The sequence below is a fragment of the Amblyomma mixtum genome, chromosome 1 (genome assembly GCF_055824585.1).
Source record: "Amblyomma mixtum isolate Tamu chromosome 1, ASM5582458v1, whole genome shotgun sequence".
NCBI lineage: Eukaryota > Metazoa > Arthropoda > Arachnida > Ixodida > Ixodidae > Amblyomma > Amblyomma mixtum.
Genome location: NC_143012.1, coordinates 315,399,129 through 315,420,214, shown reverse-complemented (window position 1 = coordinate 315,420,214; position 21,086 = coordinate 315,399,129). Strand labels below are relative to the sequence as shown.

The 21,086-nt window shown below is 47.1% G+C and overlaps 1 protein-coding gene and 1 long non-coding RNA gene across 9 annotated transcripts in view; both read left to right on the top strand.

Moving 5' to 3' along the window:
* Nucleotides 1–73: 73 nt before the first annotated feature.
* Nucleotides 74–4,629, top strand: LOC149372543 (uncharacterized). 4 transcript variants are annotated; one of them, XR_016287009.1, is made up of 11 exons: nt 74–185; nt 639–694; nt 869–914; nt 1,089–1,163; nt 1,338–1,387; nt 2,295–2,363; nt 3,496–3,535; nt 3,709–3,758; nt 4,089–4,122; nt 4,381–4,403; nt 4,570–4,629. It is a non-coding gene; the product is annotated as an uncharacterized LOC149372543 (long non-coding RNA). The 4 variants fall into 4 exon arrangements; XR_016287008.1 differs by having other exon boundaries at nt 3,709–4,122; XR_016287007.1 differs by having other exon boundaries at nt 3,709–4,122; nt 4,381–4,629.
* A 12,492-nt stretch (nt 4,630–17,121) lies between these two features.
* Nucleotides 17,122–21,086, top strand: part of LOC149372542 (uncharacterized) — a 32,510-nt gene continuing 28,545 nt past the window's right edge. For all 5 annotated transcript variants that reach the window (XM_089567036.1, XM_089567037.1, XM_089567039.1 and 2 more), the window contains exons 1-3: nt 17,122–17,349; nt 20,711–20,772; nt 20,878–20,928. In XM_089567036.1, coding sequence (XP_089423162.1) covers nt 17,279–17,349; nt 20,711–20,772; nt 20,878–20,928 — 184 coding nt within the window. In that variant the 5' untranslated portion in view covers nt 17,122–17,278. The remainder of the gene's footprint in view (nt 17,350–20,710; nt 20,773–20,877; nt 20,929–21,086) is intronic.

The following is a 21,086-nucleotide window of genomic DNA, read 5'->3' as shown; positions in this document are numbered from 1 at the left end:
GCCAAGTGCTCATCACCGCTCACTAGCGGAGTAATACAATTTTAAGGACTATTTTTTTGCTCATGGTATAAATTCAAAGGTGCGAATGTAGTCCGTCTTGTCGTCCTGGGGAAGGTTAGCGCTGCGTGTGTAAGGGTAGAAGCAGCCATGCACCAGTTGCCGCATCTTCGACGAGTTACCACCCGGTATGTTCAATCTGCTCTCATCGGTCGGTTTAGCGCTTCGAAAACTTTTCAGTTCGTTGTTTATAAGTTCGTACTTTCCTGCTACAACCGGCGAGGAAGTTATTTCTGGTTCTTGTGGATTTCTTATTCAGTTGTAAATTGTTGGCGCGACCGGCATGTCTCTCAGTTGTAGCGGCAATTTCATTTTCGAGCGCGATTAGATGTGGTGCTAGGCTTCGACTATTAGTCCACCAATGCGATGCGCTATTTTGTAAGGCACCAATGATGACACGATGACGAGACTGAGCAATCGCGAAGGTGATCCATAAGCCGCGTTCTGTGGCGTGGTTCGTCGACGTGTCTGCTTTTGAAGACAAATGAGGCATTTGTCTGAGGTGCTGTTCGTCTAAAGCTGCAGAATCTTGCAACATTGAAAGGCGTGGCTTTATTTAAAATGCTGAATGTTCTTTCCAGCTCGCGTCGGACGCCACGTGCCTGTGGATCCTTTGTGCGGCCCCTGCTGCGTTTGGGTAAGAGGCCTCTCTTCGTTTTTCCAAGTTAATCGACCTGATGAGTACAAGAAAAAGTTATCCAGATCTTATTCGATGTGCAGAGCAATAGATGCACTGATTGCACCTTCAAGCTACCGTTATATGCGTGCAACGCTCCGTTCAAAACACGTGGCTTCCGCTTTTTTCATGCAGGAATTCGTGCCCCTTGTCACTGGAGGCGACATGGCGTCCCAAGCATGTAAGCTTCCAATTCTTATTGCTCAAAACTTTCACTGCTGATGAGGCTTTTTCAGACTAGAGTCTCTGAATGATTGTGAGGTTACTTCGAAAAACTGAATTTTGAACGCTATTTGGAACAGTCTTCAAATTCAGAAAGTGTCTTACACATATGCTCTTCTGTCTTTTGTTGCAGCGAAAACTTGCCCGTGGATTGAATTCCTGAACATGAGCACAACTGCCTGTAGAGACATCAAAGTGTGCCTAGCATGTAAGCTTCAAATTCTTTCAGCTCAGACCCTTCATTGCTGATGAGGCTTTTTCAGACTAGAGTCTCTGAATGATTGTGAGGTTACCTCGAAAAACTGAATTTTAATTATTGTTTGGAGCAGTCTTTAAATTCGAAAGGTTTCTTATATGGGTGCTGTTCTTTGCTTTGTTGCAGTGAAAGATGGGCCTATGGATTGAATTCCCACTCACAACCATCAATTTGAGGTAAGAATGCGTTTTGACAGTTGATTAAGATCATGTCCCAAAATGCACATCTTGATCATGGGTCAAATCTTGAGCGTGATGGCTTCATTTTCATTGCTATGGAGGCAAAATGCAAAAGTGCCTGTAAGGTATGCAATGTCTGTGCACGTGAAGACCTTAGTTCTTTCCCAACCGTGGGGAAAATGGCCTCTTTTTTTTTTCTGTTGAAGCTTGAATTCAGAATGTAATGCAATACTCAAAAACAAAGCTAAAAGTGCGTTCTAGGCATACCAAATTAAACAAACTTCGTGTTGCAACAATCAAATATTACCTAAAAGGAGATTTTAGGAAAAGGTTGAACAAACCTGTAAAAACATGCTTGTGATTAAACAGAAAAAATGTTTAAATTTTTTTTAATATGCACAGTGCCGCTGTCTGCGAAAAGAAAACTTGGTCCTGTAATAAAACTTTTCTCGGGCTACAAGCCAGATGTGCATTGTGCCTGTAAGAGATGTTAAAGGCTTTGAGGTCTAGTGAAGTAGTTAGTGTGCAACATGGCAGTCAATGAGCGCAGTTCTGAGTCTTCGCAGCACGTTAAAGTGCCCTCTTGCGGAACAAAAAAATATCTTAAACTAAACTTCGGTTCTTGGGCTTCAAGCAATACGCAAGGTTCCGAAATCTGATTTTAAGTGGGCATGGTGGGGAAAATTTTAAGTGGTCGGAAGTAATCTGGAGTTCACATCGATTAGTCGTTCTTCAAATGACTCTTCAAGGTGCTAAACCTGATGTGCTATACCTTGCCTTGTTGTGATGACATGACTGGTCCGTGTTGCTGATGGATGATGTTTGCCAGTTTGCTGAAGGACTTATCAGTGTGTGAAAGTTGTAAGGCAATCTTCTCTCCTAAGCACATTTCTGGCTCTTGCAGTGGAAAATCATTGGACTTGTCATCAGGTGGTCTTATTTCTGGATGTGACCAAGAGTATGACCTTTCCAGGTGAGCACAGTCCAATTTGTGGCAGTGTTTTTGCCAGCCATTTTTTTCCCTGTCATTTTGGTCAAGGGCAAAGTTTAATTTGTCTATAATCACAGTTGCTTATTGTTTATCGTGGAAGCAAGTGGTACCTATGCAAGGTTTCCTGTGAAAGTGTTGCATTTTAAGGTGGTAGAGTTCCGTTCTTTGCTGCAAACGGGGAAAGAATCTTAAGTCGTTAACAACTCATATAGTGCGGCCTAGCAAGTGGAACATATCTGGCACTTTCCTAATAACATTGAATGAGTAGAACCTTTTCTTACCAGCCAATTATAGTGGTAGAGCATGTGTATTCTATGTAGTGGAGTGCACACAAGTCTAATCATCTTCACCATTGGGAAGAAAAGTCTGGAATGCATGCCTTGGCACCCGTCGTTACTCCTAGAGAATATGTGCTGCTTTTCTAACAATCTTTGCAGAGATTAATAGCAATTCTATATTCTAGGCTTTTGCAGGCACCCCCCCCCCCCCCCTTTTTTTTTTTTTGCATCCAGAAATGTTCAATTAAAAATCAAAATTGTGATAAAGTGCAGTGATTGAACTGATTTTTCTGGAAGTTAGGGGATGTTGCTGGCATTGTGTACAGCTTTCTCCTGTTACCTTATTTAAGCTTCAGCCATGTAGTCATTCTTAATTGAAGCCATTCAAGCTTGTGAAATGCCATTTTTGCCACATTATGGCTAAGCCACTATTATAAAGGGGGTCTAGTAAAAACTAGATAGGATCTTCAGGCATCTCACTGCTGCATGTGATGCAACAGGCAGTTCTGAACTTTTATCAGACTGTACAGTGGTTCTATGGCCACAAGGTTTAGGCAAGGCTATGGGTTTTTGCAAACTTCTATTTCTTCATAAATTACTGTTCCAAATTTTTTAAATGCTTTTTTGTCTTCCAAATTGTTATTGCAACATTATATTTGGTCATTCTTTAGCAAGGCCTTGGTCAAAATGTTTCCCACCTCTGTGATGACATACATGGTCCGTGTTTCTGACATGTGATGTTTTTACCAACTTACTGAATGGCTTCATAACCAATTTGAACACTGGTGTGGGGCTCTGTGTTTCTCATCTTTTTTTTTTTTTTTTTTTTTTTCTAGTGCTGCCGCTGAGACTGGCGTCCTGTTATTTCCTGCCTGGGTAAGCAGCTCTCTGTACATGTTGTGCTAGCCTAGCTTCACTGATGACCTTTTCTCAAAGTTATCCAGTCTTATGATTGTGCGGAAATCCGTAGAAACTGATTTCTGTCTTTGTGTGCTTCATTCAGGACTGTTTTCACTGTGCCTTATCCTTGCCCCCTTTTTCTTTTTTAGTGTCTTTAGAGTGACACGCAGGCTGCTGCTGCTGGAGTACTTTTGCTTGTGTAAGTTCCTGCTCTTTCACACTGCAAGTAACTTAGTGATGACACTGGCTGGAGTCTCTGAATCTTCTTGGAGAAATCTATTTTCTGAATGCCTGGCATACAACCACAGGCACTCCAGCATGAGTGCATTTGCTCACTTGTGGTTCTTGTTTTTAATGCAAACATAGACTGGAAGGACTTCATGAGGTGTGTCCGTGATGATTTTTGTTGGCTAGAGTGCTGATATTGATGACAGCAACTGTTCAAAAATCTGACTTGTACTGGGGTCAGTTTTTTTTTTGTGTGTGTGTGTTTAGTGGTTACATAATCATATCTTTGGTTTCTTTGCAGTTCACAAGTAACCTTGGTTGCCAGAAATGCACAGGTGATGGTCCTGTTTATTTCTTCAAATTTAGTCTTATTCAAGTAGTTATACTTTATTCTCCTTGTACTGTAGTACAAATTGATGCTTTTATGGGACGTCTTGTGCAACTAACTGCCTTACGGGTCATAATGATGATCACCACTCTGACACCTCTACTGAATTCTTCGTGACAGAATTATCCATCTGATATTAAAGGTGTTGAAATGTGGTATGCTTTTGCAGAGGAAATTTGCTCATTGTTTGTTTTTTTCCTTTTAGTGGATGTGCCTTCCTGTATAAAGGTGTGTGCATTTTTACGTTTGTTTGATTAGGTGTTAGGAGTGTGATGATTTATTTGACACCTCTTGTCCTAATTACTGTGCTGGCAAAGCATTCACTGACATAGCTATTACTTCTAGTTGTGCGATAATTGATTGCTGGGCATTGAACTTTGCTTTTATTTTTCAGGTGAGTGGTCTGCTTCCTGGCTGGTCTTTTGGTTTTGGTCATAATAAAGTTTATTTTGCATTTCGAGTTTCCTGAATTTTATGCTTGCAGTACTGGTGGCTGACTCCCCAGAATCTCGAAAGCATGGTCTTCTCATGTTTTATTGGAATTTTAGTTGTCAACTTCCTTTAGTTACGAGAGCTATACTCATATAAGCAGTCAGTGCTGTGAACACAAGCACACGTGGCTGTCTCCATTCTGTAGGATAGTACACCTTAGCCCGGTTGGCTGCAATTGACAAAGCTTTGTTTATTTTGAACGTCTTAGATAACATTTCAAAGGCAGTCCTCTGGTTTTTTACTGCTATTCCACTGGGTGGAAAATTATGGCTGGAGTTCGTTTCCAATGTATTAAACATTGTGCTGAGCTCAGTCAGTGCTGTTGAAAAATATCATTTTACCGTTGTATTCATTCTGCTTGCTGTTATCTGAATTTGCTCATTACCACTCCTCGCTCTGGTATTGGACCTCCTTTCTCAACTTTGTTGGTTTCCTGCCCCCCCCTTGGTTACTTAATAGCTGGTATCGTTCACACCCTCCTAACCTACTTTCCCCCTTGCAAGTCGGATCCTCGTGGCCTGCGGTGTGATGTCCACCAAAATTGTTTTCGATAGCGGTGTCTGCCATTTTCCGTTCCCCAAGTTTTCCATTTTCTGACATTTCAGTTCTAGCTGTCTTTCTAGGGTGTCCACACGTGACCCTCTAACCGCAAAACCTGCACAAGAAGTCCGCTACAGCTTGCTCTACCGGATCAAGCCATTAAATTCACCAACACCTCATTTCATACATGTTGCCTGTTTTTTTTTCTTAGCTATCTTATTAGCACCACTTCCTTATTGCTACCAGAAAAATGAGAATATCATCAGTCAGTTTACAACCGTAAACTACAACCCGCCTAACTTCCTGCCGCTCCCTGCTACGCTTCCCTTTTTCTGGAAACCAGACCGTTACCTTTAACAGCCATCGTTTATATTGCCTTCGCATTACATGTCGTGCACAAGCCCATTTCTTTGGCTTTATTTCGGCTATGGGATGTCAATAACCTGCCAGATAGAGCTCCACCGTATTCTATTATTTCATTCTCGTGATCCGGATCTGCGGTCACTACCACTTCCAGCACCTTGCTACCAATTGTAAACTTGTTCTCTTCTGAGACTGCTGAACACCTTATCTCTATTTGTTTAGTTCACAGAGAGAGAGAGATAGCTTTTTATTTTTCAGCTCAAGTCCGAGCCTTCTTAGTTGCCCGTTTGGTGGGCGCTATTTATCGGCGGTGGCAGAGTAGGGCCACGTGTCCCTTGGATGCGTCGGATGTGGGCGGCGAGGAGCGGCCAGGGGGTGGGCAGCGGAGGGCTATCGGTCTAAACGGTCTCTAAAAATCCTTACAGACTCACAAACAGCATGCCGCAACTACCTACGCGGCAGAATAGGGCACAGAGCGCTCCGCATACTCCGCTCTGGGGGCCACATAACACAACGACAAACAAACGGAGAACCAATCAGGCATACGATAGTATGGACGCCTGGACATATGGGAGTAACAGGGAACCAAGAGGCGGACAGGATAGCTCGAGGGTACACTTATTACCGAGCATCCAACGTAGGCGACCTCGAGGGGAACGAACCTGTACCCCAAGATTATTCGGCGATTCTAAATTATTACAAGGGCTGCAGAAAGCGGTATCCACCACCGGACAACTCCCTTAGCAGAGAGGACTCTGTCGCGTGGAGACAGCTACAGACGGGCTCCTACCCGAACCTACACGTACTCAACAAAATATATCCAACACAATACAATGACAAATGCCCTTGGTGCCAAGAACCCCCCACGCTGTACCACATAACGTGGGCATGCCAGAGGATAAGCGTGGTACCAGTGATAACAAACCCGAGTGCGGAGCAATGGGAGGGAGTGCTCTCCAGCGATCGTCGGGTCGACCAAGAAGGTCTGATTCGGCGAGCAAAACTGGCAGCAGCATCCAGCGGAGCCCTGGACTAAGGGCAACCGACCTTTGAGCAAGATGGACGAAGCCATCTCAAAACCGCCGAACACAATCCGAATCTAGAGCTAATAAAGTTTTCACTCACTCACTCACTGGGCTGCAGAGAGGTTGGTGGAGCGGTCCATCGGGCCCACGTGAGGTGGAAGGGGGGAGGCAAGGTATCCGAGGAAGGTATGGTGGGAGAGTTAGTTGCGCGGGGGCATAACCAATATGTATGAATGTTGGAGGGATGCTCTCCGCACACGAGACAGGCGGGTTTGCCAGGTTTATGAAGGATATAGTGGGAATACAGTTCGCAGGGAAGGGAGTTAGTCTGTGCCTGTCGAATTAGAGTGGCGTCAGCACGGCAAAGGAAATGGGAGGGTGACGGAAGGGTTCGTCGCATGTGCCGCAAATTGCGAAGGTGTTCGCGGCGGTCCTGTCGGTGTGTAGCGCGGTCTGCCTTGGGATTATAATGGGCTGGCCAGGCAGTCGGAGGGCCCGGTGGTATTTTTTCACGGGCCAGAGCATGAGCAAGCTCATTCTCCGGTATACCTTGATGACCAGGAATCCATTCAAGACGGACATGGAGCGTAGGGTGGGCTGTTAGGTATTGCAGCAAAGTGTCTAGGATATGGGGAGGGAGTTTTTGAGATTCGAATGAGCGTATGGCAGCCTGAGAGTCTGCACGTATGGTGATGGTGGAGGACAGGTGGTCGTGAAGCGTAATCGCCTCTGCTATGGCCAGAGTTTCTGCGTCGGTTGAGGAGGGCACTCCTGTGTGGAGATGTGTGGAGGTGCTTCGAGGGCCGACTACTGCAGTAACTACTTGGTGCTCGAGGATATGGGCATCGGTATAGTAAGTGTCGTGGCCCAGTATGGGTAAATGGTTCGCCAGTGCTTCACGCCGCCCGGGATTTATCGTTGGAGACATGTGGCGTGGAATGGGTTTTACAGTAAGACGCGGGAGGCTTTTCCACGGGGGAGCAGGTGGTTGAAGCAGGGGTATACTTGGGAAATGGTGTGTCCGAAAAGGCTGAGGGGGTCTCTGCCTTGCTCGGAGGTAGAGAGACGGTGTATCTGGGCTCGGTGGTGTGCTGCTGCGCGTTCTTCGAGGGAGTTGAAAATGGCGGCGTCTGCGATCAGAGCATTTGCGGCGTAGATGGGAACTCCCATGGCTAATCGAGTGAAGCGACGCAGAGAGGCTTCCAGTTTGCTTACTTGAGAGGATGTGAGGCGTTGATAGGGGTATTTAGTTCACACTCTTGTTGAGTTCGATCCCGGTTGCAGCTGCCAAACGCTAAAGGCGCCCGTACGTGTGCTGTGGAATGCCAGTGCATGTTGTAGAACCCCTGGTGGCCTAACTTAATCGGGAGCCTTCCTCTACGGTGTCCCTCATATATTGTGACACTTCGGGGCATTAAACCCCAAAATTTACTTTTATGCGAAGCACCACTCACGCCGTCGCCGTGGGACCCCCACGTGACATCGGATGAGAGAGCCGGCCTCCACCTCGCGCCGTCGCCGTGGGATCCCTAGCCGTGACGTCACACCACGTGGCATCGGATGAGAGAACCGGCCTCCACCTCGCGCCGTCGCCGTGGGACCCCTAGCCGTCACACCCGCGCATTTCGAACGCGCGTTCACACTCGGTGTACGTGAAACGCTCGCTCCACCGGGCAGGCAGACACGGCTTCCGTGGCAATCCAGGCGCTCACCCAACGCGCGTCTCGGGGTTAGTCCGCGTTCCGCTGTAGCCATGCCGTTGTCTTCTCCCACGACGAAGGCTTCTAGTGGTTGTATTAAAATGACCAAGTATTCAACCAAGGAAAGCCATGTATTACCAAGCCTAGCCACTAATATGCTTCGCATTCCCCAGGCTTAGCCAAGCTGAGGCTCAGCAATTTTTTATGCATACTACTAGTGGAGATCGCAGACGCTCTGCTAGTAAGCCTTTGACAGTTCTCGTTGCGAACTTGGGATTTCATACTGCGGATCGACTAGCTGCGTTTCAACGTGCTTGAACAGATCATTCGAATGTCGCAACTGCAGTATTTGCAGTGAGCGGTCGTTCCGCTTTCTTGAGATGGAAGCTAGCCACTGTAACACGAGGTCAGAAAAAAAATGCGTATATGAGATGCTAAGCGACGCGCAACTAAACGTATTACGCACAGCTTCCGTTTAGCCTACCGCATGCAGTTGCTATACCTACCGCTATCGCTCAGCCGTTCTTGGAACGTGCGCTTTGCACGTGTTTTTCCTATGGTAGACGGCGGTCTCGGCACGCTGAAGGCATAAAACAGCTCTATCACCCTGGGCAGCACAAGTGTTTTCTCGCCGATATCGTGCTTCTGTCCTCGCGTTGTGTAGCGTTACCGCTTCAGCATGGTGGTGGTGGTGAAAACTTTTTAATAAACAACAGGAGAGTTTGCAGGCCAAAAATGGCCCTTTACATAGGTGGAGTCCTTAGTCCGGGACCCCGCTGGACGAGGCCGCTACTCGCGCCCGTTGGACTAGAGCCCTTTGAGACTCCAGCCCCGAGCAGTTGAGCAGGGCTGCCTCCCATGCCTCTCGGGAAGGGGAAGGATTGGGGGGAAGGGAAGGATTCTTTTGACAGGCCCAAACCATGTGGAAGGTATCGGAAACTTCCCCACAGTGAGGGCAGCGCCCATCAATTTTGGGGTCGAAATGTTTCACTATTGCAGGACACAACAGAGTGTTGGTCTGCAAGCGCCTCAGAGTTCGCTCATCAGCTTTACTCAGGCCCTTAGCAGGGACCGGGAAAAGACGATGGCGTTCGCAATAGTCGTCCAGAATTTCTCTGAACCGCAGAAGCGGTTGCACAATCTCGGAGCCGGAAGAGCCTGGGTGAGGTGCCCGGTAGGTAAGCGCTCGGGCAGCCGCGTCCGCAGCCTCATTACCTCTAACGCCCTGATGGCCTGGAGTCCAAACTATGCGTTTGGGCGAAGGGTCCGATTCCCTCACTGCGCGCTTTAATATACTCCAGGCTAAAGGTGAAATCTCGCCAGCCAGGTAGTGTTGACAGGCTCGACGCGAATCTGTCACGATTACCTTCGAATTCAAGTCCGAGGCGGCAAGCGCAATGGCGACTTCCTCAGCCTGTGCTGAATTTCGAGCTCGAAAGGAGAGCCCGTTAACGCATTGATCCTGGTGAACTACTGCGGCCGTGTAGAATCCATTGGGCGACGGCCCTGCCACGTCAACGTAGTATACACCCTGTTTGGATCCGTGTTGGTGTTCGAGGGCCCGAGCGCGCGCCTCTCGTCTGCCTTCGTGTGTATGTGTGTCCATGTTGCGCGGGAGTGGAGGGACCCAGAGCTTGTGACGCCATAGCTCCGGAATCCGACACGTCTCCTCTGGAGTGCACTCGTGTTGGATGTGCAAGCGGTCTAGCAGGCGGCGCCCGGATGCCGTCTGCGAGAGTCGCGTATATTGGTTCACGAGGTGGGCCTCTCGTAACTCCTGGTATGAGTTGATCACCCCCAACGCCGACAACTTAGCATTGGAGGTGGCCACTGGGAGGCCCAGTGCTCGCTTTGTAGCCTTTCTAACGATGGTGTCGATTCTTATTTCTTGTTGTTTCGTAGTGCGAAGGTAGGGAGCGGAGTAGAGGATCCTGCTGGTCACGAAGGCATGGGCGAGCCGAAGCGCGTCCCTGCCTCGCAACCCGCCGCGCTTGTTAGAAACGCGATGGATCATGCGTCCGACCTGTTCGCCTACGCGCTTGAGTTTGGCAATAGTGGATTCCGGGCTGAGCCTGTTAGCATGGCTGCACCTTTGTGTATGGCTTCGGATGTGCGATCCTAACGGAGAAAGTACTTTAGATGTAATAAGTTGTGTTCCCCAGACGGTGCGCAGCTTCAGCCACGCGTAGGGGTGCTTCGATCGACGCGCACCATTCCCGTTGTCTTTTTGCTTTCCTGCCATTGTATCGGCAATTACTAAAAAAAAAATGGCTGGCAAATGCGCCAGAATAAAAGCAATAAAAGTTAAGCCGGAAAGCGAACCAAAGTAGCCACCAACAGCGACCTTGCCCTGGGGTTTGATGATAAAATTTTTCTTTATTAGCATGTAAAGCAAAGGGTGGAGTGGTGAGTTCCTATTTCGGGATACGACTGGCTGAGGCTGCTCTGGCTCTATAGGTTCTATAGTCCTATAGGTTCTATAGGCTCTATAGTCCGGATCTATAGGTTGAGCAGGGTGCACGTGTCCTCCCAGTGGGTGGGCAGGGTTATAGTGCCTAGAATATACTGGCTAGTGTGCGCAGCGCGCGCGTTTCGTACGGGAGGGCGAGGCCCCCGCCGCGATGCCTGCGCGGAGAGGCCGCAAGGGGCGCTGCCGGTCGGGAGGGTGCGCGAAAGCCGCCGGACTCCCGTCGTCTGCTGTCGCGCCGATACGGCAGCCTCGCGCGATTGCTCGTGTGAAATCAATGTTTGACAGACATCATCTCTTGGATTGTGAAGCTGGAAGCCGCTAAACGTGAGCAAAAACACCCTGAAATGTTAAAGGCTAAGCGGCAATGCAAAGCGAGGACGTGTTTTGTTCCGTTGTGTCGAAGCGGTTATCGGTGTAACGAAGGAAAGGTGTCTGTGTTCACTGCACCGGCGGACCCAGCACGGCTTGCTGAATGGGCAAATAAGATCAAGAGGGCAGACAGAAGGCTGACACCGAAGGCTGTCGTATGCGAAAAACATTTCGAGAACGAATGCATTGAAAGATATTTTAAGATTACGGTGAACGGCGTCGTGAATGAACTCGCCCGAATGAAGCCACGCCTGAAGCCCGATGCTGACCCTACAGTATTCGAAAATTATCCACCTCATCTTGTACCTAAAAAGGCGGTGAAACGGAAGGTGTGAAAAATTTGCGACCAAGGACCAGCACCTAAACAACGGAAGCGAAATGTCGAGCTGGTGGATCCCGAGTTGTACTCTGCAGTCGACGGTGATGATACGCGGTTTGACTCTCATTGCGTCGCTCGTGGAGGCGCATCAGAGAACTCCAGAAGCGTTCCGATTCCGAGCAGACAGACATTGCTACAGGACCGGTGTGTGATAGCGAAGCGATACTGCAGTGTCTGTGCCCAAGTGATGTTCGGTACCCGTTCGATGGAATTCTGATTCCGGTGACATGACTGAAGCTGCCTGCTGCGTCAAATGGCGCTTTAACTTATGCCTGTTGCGAGACCGAAGCTGGTGACTTCTCGAAACTATTCATCGAAAGAATGGTGACTTTTAGAAAACCTTGCGTGAGCACGGTTCTGTAATTGCCCCAATTTACTTCCGAGGAAGGGAAAAGGAAAAGCGAGTGCTTACAGCCCGCCATGAGGCAGAGACATTAATCAAAGAAATGGCTCTGTGTGGCCTTTGTAATGGATGTGGCATGATTCCTGTTGCAGGCAAGCACACTTCATACAGAAGTATGTACTTTGCAGAGAAATGCTTGCTGACCACCGATGGAGAAGGAGAGTCATACTTGCACTGCAAATATTTACGGGAGCTCTCGCAGAACAGCATGCACTGAAGAAAAAAGACGAAAGATCCTTGCAGTGACAAAAAAACAAGAATTTTTGTCGTGCTTTGAGAAAGACAAAGAAAAGCGTGGCCAATGCTCAGCAGCATGTGACTCAAATGAAGGAGCAAAACAATGCACTGAGCGAAGAAGCACTCGAGGCAAGAACACAGTCACTCCCGAAGAGGCAGCAGTTAGCTGTGAGAGCTTGTTTCCTGGCCGCAAGACGAAAGTCTGTGAGACGCATGCCTTATGATGATGCCTGGATTGTGGAATGTTTGCTAATGAGGAGCCCAAAGCTCTACGAGCACCTTCGGAAGTAGAGCATTATGATTTTGCCTGGGCGAAAATGCTTGCAAAAATATCTGCAACGATTTAAGGGTGGCTTTGGTCTGAACACGAAGGTTTTTGAGGCTTTAAGCGAAAGGACCAAAAGCATGGACACGTTCAGCCGTAATCGCAACAAGTTCTCTTTACTTGCAACTTTTAAAATTTATATAAATTATAGGCTACAATGGATTCATAATAGCGTAGTGTTTTATCTGTTTCCGTACTAATATAGTCAAAAGCTTGAAGTTTGATATCCTGCCGCAGTGGCGAGTATAAAATGTGCTACTTTATCACACTCAAAGTTAATTTGTGTAGGTGAAGCCTACACAGTGTCTGTCTGTTGCTGGCTATCTCTGACAGTGCCTATCTGTTGCCACTGCAATTTCTTTTTCGTACTTTCTGTTGGCCAAAAAGCGTTACCCCCACTCGCCCTTACGCTTTGATTAAACATGCTGCATTCATTCTATTAAACCGAATTGTGTGTTTTGTGAAACGTGCTTTTTTTTTTAGCTTGAATTCCATCAACCACTTACGCTCGCGTGTGCTTACATTTGGTTAGCCCTTTCCAACCCTCAGCGGCGCGACGCGTGCGAAAAACCGGCTCGCCCCGACGCGCGCGCTCACCCTACACCCTCTCGCATCACAGCGCCGCTATGCGGCCGCCGCGGCAGGCATCACTTCGGGTGCCACCGCGCCGCTCGCGCTCAGCACACTAGCCAGTATATTCTAGGCACTATAGCAGGGTGTATGGAATCGGTTTGAGAGTGGGAGTGTGTTGCATGCCAATATCATGTGGTAGAGTGTGGCCCGCTCGCCACATGGAGGACATATTGGGAGTCAAGTGAGGGGTACCACATACACATGAAGTTTGTGAGCGGAAGGATAAGTAAGGGTTCGTATATGTAGTCATCTGTACTACGTGTTCTGCTTTGATGAGGTTGTCCGAGTACGTATACGCCTGGTCAGCCTGAGGTCCTCGCTCCATGATGTCCAAGTCGGAGTGGGGCAGCGTAGGTGCGATCGGAAGGGGAGAAAGTTGCGAGCGTGATGGTGAACGTCTTCATAGTGCCGTTGATCGCCTGCTACGCACCCCAGGGTCCACATCATAAGAGACATATCAATTGGAGTCGTGCTGAGGATTTAAAGACCAACTGGGCCTATTTTACAGCGCATGAGATTGCGACATGCTGCCAACTGAGAGTCTGTCAAGATGATGGCTTTTAGGTTGGTTACCACTGCCAAAACTACCATGGCTTTTTCGGACAGGGAGGGCTCATATATATGTGCATGCGGTGACTAATTAGCCATCCAGCTTCGTGACCATGATGATCATATTCCAGTCTGTTTTGGCCCTGCTGCGTACACATAAAATGGGGGGTTGGTATCCCATGTGCGCGAGAGATCTGCTTGGGCCTGCCTCCTGGAGTGATGAGCTGAGGGTGCATATACCAAGGGAGTAGTTGGATGACTCTTGGTTATTGGGAGAGATAGCTGAAACGCTCTTAAGCCATTATACGTACGTTTGGTGTGAGTATCCGGTATGGTATAGTGAACAAGGCGATGGATGGGCTTCCGCGCCAGCAGCTTGTGTAGGAAATAATGTCGAGGCTGACAAAGCGTTCTGTGGAAGCTCTCACCGGTAGGCCAAGTGTTGCGTGGTATGCCATGGTGGTAATTGTGTCTCAGAGGGGAGGAGTTTGAGGGGGATGAAAAAGACGAGAAAAGAAAAAGAGAACTGGTGACAACTTGAAAAGGCGATCCCCTAGCGCTGATGCACGTGTTCGGAAGGAGCGAACAACAGAAAATAAAAATGGGGGTAGGGAAATTCCTTTCCCCACCACCTTATGGCTTTTTTTAGAAAGACAGGGGAGTGACCCTCAAGGTGTCGCTACCGCATTTTGGTGACAAGCGTGAAAAGCTTGACCCCAGCGCAAGGAGGAGGCAACATTTCGAAAGAAACTAGTAGGGATGGGGGCGGGCAGGAATGTCAACGAGACTTCTCAGGAAGAGAAAAAAAAAGCTATTGCACGAAATGCCACTCAGAGAAGGATGGTGGCAGCACAACAGAATACAAAATGGGGCACCAGCAAAAATCACAAGTTTCTACTCAATCCTTACACGAGCACTCCGTACACACATACACAAACAAAAAAGAGACAAGGCTAACAACAAATGCAACACCAGAAACGAACTGCAGTGAGTCACAAGTATACCATGTGCGGTAAGAAAAATGCAACCTATTCAGGGTTAAACAAATGTAATGGTCCGTGCGTGAGCACGCGCAGAACAGCATGGCAGTTCACAAATGTATGAAGAGAAGAGGGACATAACAGCAAAAATGATGATTAAAAGAGGGCAAAAAAATGCGAAATTTAAGCGCAGCTCATCAGCTGTTCCAGCTTTTCGTTAGATTGAGGCAAATAATTCGAGCCAGACATGTATGTATACAGGCAACTTATTTTTCACACATTTTCCTTCATCAAGAAACATTCCAGGCGAAATTCTAGAGGCCGTGTACTGCGCGATGTCAGTGCACGTTAAAGAACCCCAGGTGGTCGAAATTTCCGGAGCCCTTCACTACGGCGTCTCTCATAGCCTGAGTCGCTTTGGGACGTTAAACCCCACGAATCGAACCGCTAACAGTTCTTGATTGTCATGAAGGAAGCTTTGTGGTCAGAGAAATAGATGGATATAGCAGATTTGTTGAAGGACGGAGGAGAGATTGTGCTACAAAAACTAACCACACTGTATATGCAATGCCTTGTGACCTCGAGAGTACCAGAAGCTTGGAAGAACGCTAACATTATTTTAATTCATAAGAAAGGAGACGTCAAGGACTTGAAGAATTACAGACCAATCAGCTTATTGTCCGTTGCCTACAAGGTATTTACTAAGGTAATCGCTAATAGAGTCAGGACAACCTGGGACTTTAGTCAACCAAATGATCAGGCAGGCTTTCGTAAAGGATACTCGACAATAGATCACATTCACACTATCAATCAGGTGATAGAGAAATGCGCAGAATATAACCAACCCCTATAGTATATAGCCTTCATTGATTACGAGAAAGCATTTGACTCAGTGGAAACCTCAGCTGTCATGCAGGCATTGCGGAATCAGGGTGTAGAAGAGTGTTATGTGAAAATATTGGAAGATATTTATAACGATTGCACAGCTACTATAGTTCTCCATAAAGTCAGCAATAAAATTCCAATACGGAAAGGTGTCAGGCAGGGAGACACGATCTCGCCAATGCTCTTCACTGCCTGCTTACAGGAGGTATTCCGGGGACTGGAATGGGAACAGTTGGGGATAAGAGTTAATGGAGAATACCTGAGTAATTTGCGATTCGCTGATGACATTGCCTTGCTCAGCCACTCAGGACAAGAACTGCAAAGCATGATCAATCAGTTAGACAGGCAGAGCAGAACGGTGGGGCTAAGAATTAACATGCAGAAAACCAAAGTAATGTTCAACAGCCTAGCAAGGGAACAGCAGTTCGCAATTGGTAGCGAGGTGCTGGAAGTAGTAAGAGAATATGTCTACTTAGGGCAGGTAGTGACCGCAGATCCGGATCATGAAAGGGAAATAACTAGAAAAATAAGAATGGGGTGGAGCGCATATGGCAGGTTCTCTCAGATCATGAATGGTAGCTTACCAATATCCCTGAAGAGAAAAATATACAACAGCTGTATCCTACCGGTACTCACCTATGGGGCAGAAACGTGGAGGCTAACAAAGAGGGTTCAGCTTAAGTTAAGAACAACACAGCGAGCTATGGAAAGGAAAATGATAGGTGTAACGTTAAGAGATCGGAAGAGGGCGGAGTGGGTGAGGGAACAAACGCGGGTTAATGACATCTTAGTTGAAATCAAGAGGAAGAAATGGGCTTGGGTAGGGCATATAATGCGAAGGCAAGTTAACCGCTGGTCCTTTGAGGGTAACGGAGTGGATTCCAAGAGAAGGCAAGAGTAGCAGAGAGCGGCAGAAAGTTAGGTGGGCGGATGAGATTAAGAAGTTTGCGGGGATGCGGTGGCCGCGGCTCGCAAAGGTCGGGGTTAGTTGGAAAGACGTGGGAGAGGCCTTTGCCCGGCAGTGGGCGTAGTCAGGCCGATGATGATGCTCGACTTGCTGCACTAATGGAGTATTTCGCGACGTTGTCACAGCCGTGGGAGGCGTTACGAGCGAGAGGAGCGGGATGTTCTCCCGCATAAGCTCCCGCTCCATTGGTTTTGCAGCTTGAAGCGCGACTTGAAGATGCCCACTGTTGGTTACAACGGACAACGGCGACGGTGACGCCGCGAAACGCACAAACGGGCGCCAAAGAGCTGCGCTCCAAAAAATGGGGGGGGGGGGGGGGGGGCAAAAATGTGCGACAATACAGTATTGTATTGTAGGACCTACCTGCTTGCTCGAAAAACGCGCCCTTCCAAATGCTCCAAACCACACGAACCACACCGTGCTTCACACAAGAAGTGTTTTGTATATAGTATACCGCAATATTTCCAGAACAAAAAAACGTTTGACAAAACCGTGTATACAGCTCTGTTCGCAGTAAACTGATTGGCCTAAAAACAAACATATCTAAGACAAGGTGGCGCTCGCGATCTTTTCGATACAAAGGAGAAGTTTATACTCCTATATCCATGTGCCGCGACATGATCATCATCATGCAATATTTGCAGCTCGCTCGCGCTTGCATGCGCAGCGCGCGTTCGTACGTTTGAGATCGCGCGGCCAGTATTTCGTCCTGTGCAAAACCCCAGCCTCGCCGAGCTTCAGGAGGCTGCTTGAGAACTTTGCGCTGCGTTACGAAACGGTCACAGCATGAATCCATCTGGGGGTGGTGGTTTTACTTTCGGCACGCCGCAGACGCAGGCATTCACGTTTGGACAGAGGCAAGTTCATGCATTATTTCGCACGTGAAGCGCAGTGCATACTTCTCGCTCATTGATTGCTACTTGGAGTGAATGACACTTTTCATTCTACATATGCTTTTCTGGCGTCCAGTTACCACAGTGCTTTGGCGCTAGAGGCGTGAAGAAACGTTGTCTTCATTGTGGCGTATCTCTCAGAAATCCCCTGACGTATAATTCTGATGAAGTCAGGAAAGTGCATTATCCAAACATGGTATTAAACTTGGTATTGAAAAAGCAAGACTGTCGTATGCCATCTCTGCGTCAAATTCCAGCGCGAATAAGCGAGCGGTTTAACCGAGAGAAGCATTTTGCTGTGTGCGTTTAGCGTTGCAACAGTCTATGTTTCTGTGCGTATTATTTGGGTGCATATTTCTTGAATACTGACCGACTGCACAGCATAGATGGCGCATAGATAGACAAATAGACGCATAGATAGACGCATAGATAGACAGCATAGATAGACAAATTAAGAGGGGAAACGGGGAGGTTAACCAGAAGACGGTTCAAATGTTGGCTTGGGGAGGTAATATGTAAAGTTGAAAGTGAGGTTTTAAGTGATTATGGAGGATGTCAGTTAAAGACCTGTTGGCAAAGTCGAAACCTGTAGCGCAAGCATGACGCCCTCAGCCCGTGGACTGTTCCTGGCAAAACTTTCAGGGCCAACGATGATGTGGCTACCATTCGAGTACTTTGCTCCCTATCATTGGCGAGGAACAAGGCAGTCCAGTGCATAGCTCAGCGTTTGTCTTTCTGGGACATTCACTAAGCAGATGTTCTGTTCTCTCAGCTGCAGGCAGTGCTTTCGGCCAAACCAGTGTGGAATAAGTAATGTTTTGCGAAAGCAATGCTGAGCCACACAACATAGCAGAGTTGCTTCATATCATGGTAGACTAGGCAGAAGATGCAGTTGTAGGTCAGCATTCAGGTAATGAAGGCATCATTTGAAAACTGGCCAAGGTTCCATGAGACTAGCTTAAGCTCTTGCATTATCATATGAAACTTACCAGCTGCATCAACCCATATAAATGGGAGTAGTTTGCATAAGTCCCTTGTTGAGGGCAGATCAGGCGGCTTCGCTTGCGCAGTGGTTTCCTTCTACACTGCAGGAACGTGGGTAAGGCTTTTGGATTTTCTAGATGAGTTGTATGCGATCTGTGACAAGAGTACAGCTTGCAGGTCTCGGAGAGTCACTTCAGAGAGAGAAAAATATGGTTCATTGTTGATGTCTCACTTGGCTAGTGAACGTGATGGCAGCATGGAGGGCAGCATGTTCCAGACCCGTCAAAAGAAGCCGAGATTAGTAAATAAAGTACGGCCAAACAAATCAAAATGACCAGGTTAGTGGTAATAAAATAACACAAAGAAATTAAACAAAGTTTGTGTGCCAATAGTATGGACTCTTCAAGGTTTTATAGGGAAGAAGAGTTACTGCCTGCCAGTGAGCTCTTGTGATTTTCTGGGTTTTTGAGCTAAATTATTTGCTCTAGAGAGCAAAATTTAGTAAATCCTGTCTTGTGAAACTGATAAACATCCTGATAAACATCCTCCAGCAGAATGGTATTGTGATTGTTATTATACTATAAAGCCCTTCTTCTGTGCCTATCCGGCCAGTTTGTTCATGGTGCCTTAGTGTCCCACGATGAGCTGCTATTGGTCTTGTAATTGAAGTATTCAAATCTGTATTGATGGTGTATAGGTGAAGCATCTGAACCAGTAAGGCTGTCCAAGTCAAGGTACAGCTGTACCAGGAAGGCTAATTCAGTAAACAACAAATGCTTACTCCCTCACCAGAACAGAAGTTGGCTACATTGGTGTAGTATGTGGCCACTACACGGTGTCATCATCTTACCAGGATCTTCTGAACAGTAGATATAGCATCTGCTCGATACTTGCAGTGTCGAGATGAGCCACTGTTGACTGTGCTTCAGTCCAGCAAAGCGTGTAGTTATGGTGCTGGTGGGACACTGCCTTCTGTTGGGCATATTTATACAAGGAGATTCAACTGAACTGCTCAGTTGGACTAAATGCCAGTTGTTCAGGCTCAGTGTAGACCTATGAGATGAAGCCCTGGAGGGTTTTCAAAAATTTTGAGTTTACTATCACTTCATATTTCTTGGATGCTTCTGTCTTAGTTCCGGTGAGTTGTTTTTGTTAATAGCGAAGAAAATAATTGGAAAAACCAGGAAGCCAGCACGGGTTTCAACAAAAGTATGTCCCAGCAGACAATAGAAGTATGACATCAGGGATACTGTCAAAAAACCTCTCGCTTTGTCTGAAATGACTGTAAACAAGTGTGAAAGTTTCTTTCAGTAAACACAGAGTGAATACCGATGAGTGTGCAGCTCATGACGGCACGCACTAGAAGCTTTCTGTAGAAATTGCCCCCTAGTGAAGCTATGAAACTGGAAAATTTAAAAATAATTTTTGCCTAAACAAAGTCCTTGAAAAACTTGTGTAAAAGTACCAGAAAGTCATGCAGCTTATCGAATTGCAATTCTGCCAGTCGTTTGATATAATGAACTGTGCTCCACGCTCCTGCACGTGGCGCTTCTCCAAACGGCGCTCTTCGATTACTTTTCGCGTGCACCGGGTCGGCTGCATGGCTTTGGGCACTTGGTGGCAGCTAACACCGTGAAACTTCGACGAGGGAGTGCTTGAGGGTGGCCTTTGATTTTTTGTATTGAGATAGGGGCTCTTTTAACGAATGAAATGCAACCAGCGTGTCACCACTGTCATGAGGTTTTGGTTTGGTTTGGTTTATGGGGTTTAACGTCCCAAAGCGACTAAGGCTATGAGAGGCGCCGTAGTGGAGGGCTCCGGAAATTTCGACCACCTGGGGTTCTTTAACGTGCACTGACATCGCACAGTACACGGGCCTCAAATTTCTCCTCCAAAGAAATTCAGCCGCCGCGGCCGGGATCGAACCCGCGTCTTTCGGGCCAGCAGCCGAGCACCATAGCCACTGAGCCACCGCGGCGGCTGTCATGAGGTTTTGTTTACAGTTTAATCACTTGTCTTTGCTTTAAATGTCTACTTAAAGGTTTGTACAAATACGAGTTTCTATCTCATCATTCAATTTTATTATGGAACGAGTATTTTGTTCTGTACGACAAATGTGATTCATTTATGCTGCAGGAATCCTACTTAAGTTTTGCAAGAGTGTAGCTTATGCATTTAACTCTTCTATATGCAGGTTTTGTACTTTTAATGCCAAATAGCTTTTAAAATATGCATTTTGGAGATTATAGCTGATGTCGGTACCATTCCTTTAATACTAAATATGTCACTTGCAGAATATAAATGAGGAATAACTAAATACAATCCATTTTTGCAAATGCAGTACCCAGTCGATGACCACTGCAGGTGCTCAGCCAGCATTTGGAGCCCCAGCTGCTACTCCTGGTGAGTGATCTTCACCTTTCGTATCCTTTTTCTTTTCTCGTTCTTTGCAATCAGGTCCTCAGGAGATTTTCATTATTAAACACGTGCAATTATACTTCTGTTCAGGTTCTCAGACATTTTCGTTTGGGACTCCAACGGCTGCTGTGGCTCCCACAGGTAATGGAAATTTATATGTATGTGGTGCGCCCCTTGTGCAATGCTCCCCCTTCAGTGGGTCTTTAAGGTACTAAACTGACCCAATGTGATGTCTTTCATTTACTGTGTGTCCCAGTAGAGTGTAGTCACAATTTTTTTTGCCTTATTTTGTAAAAATC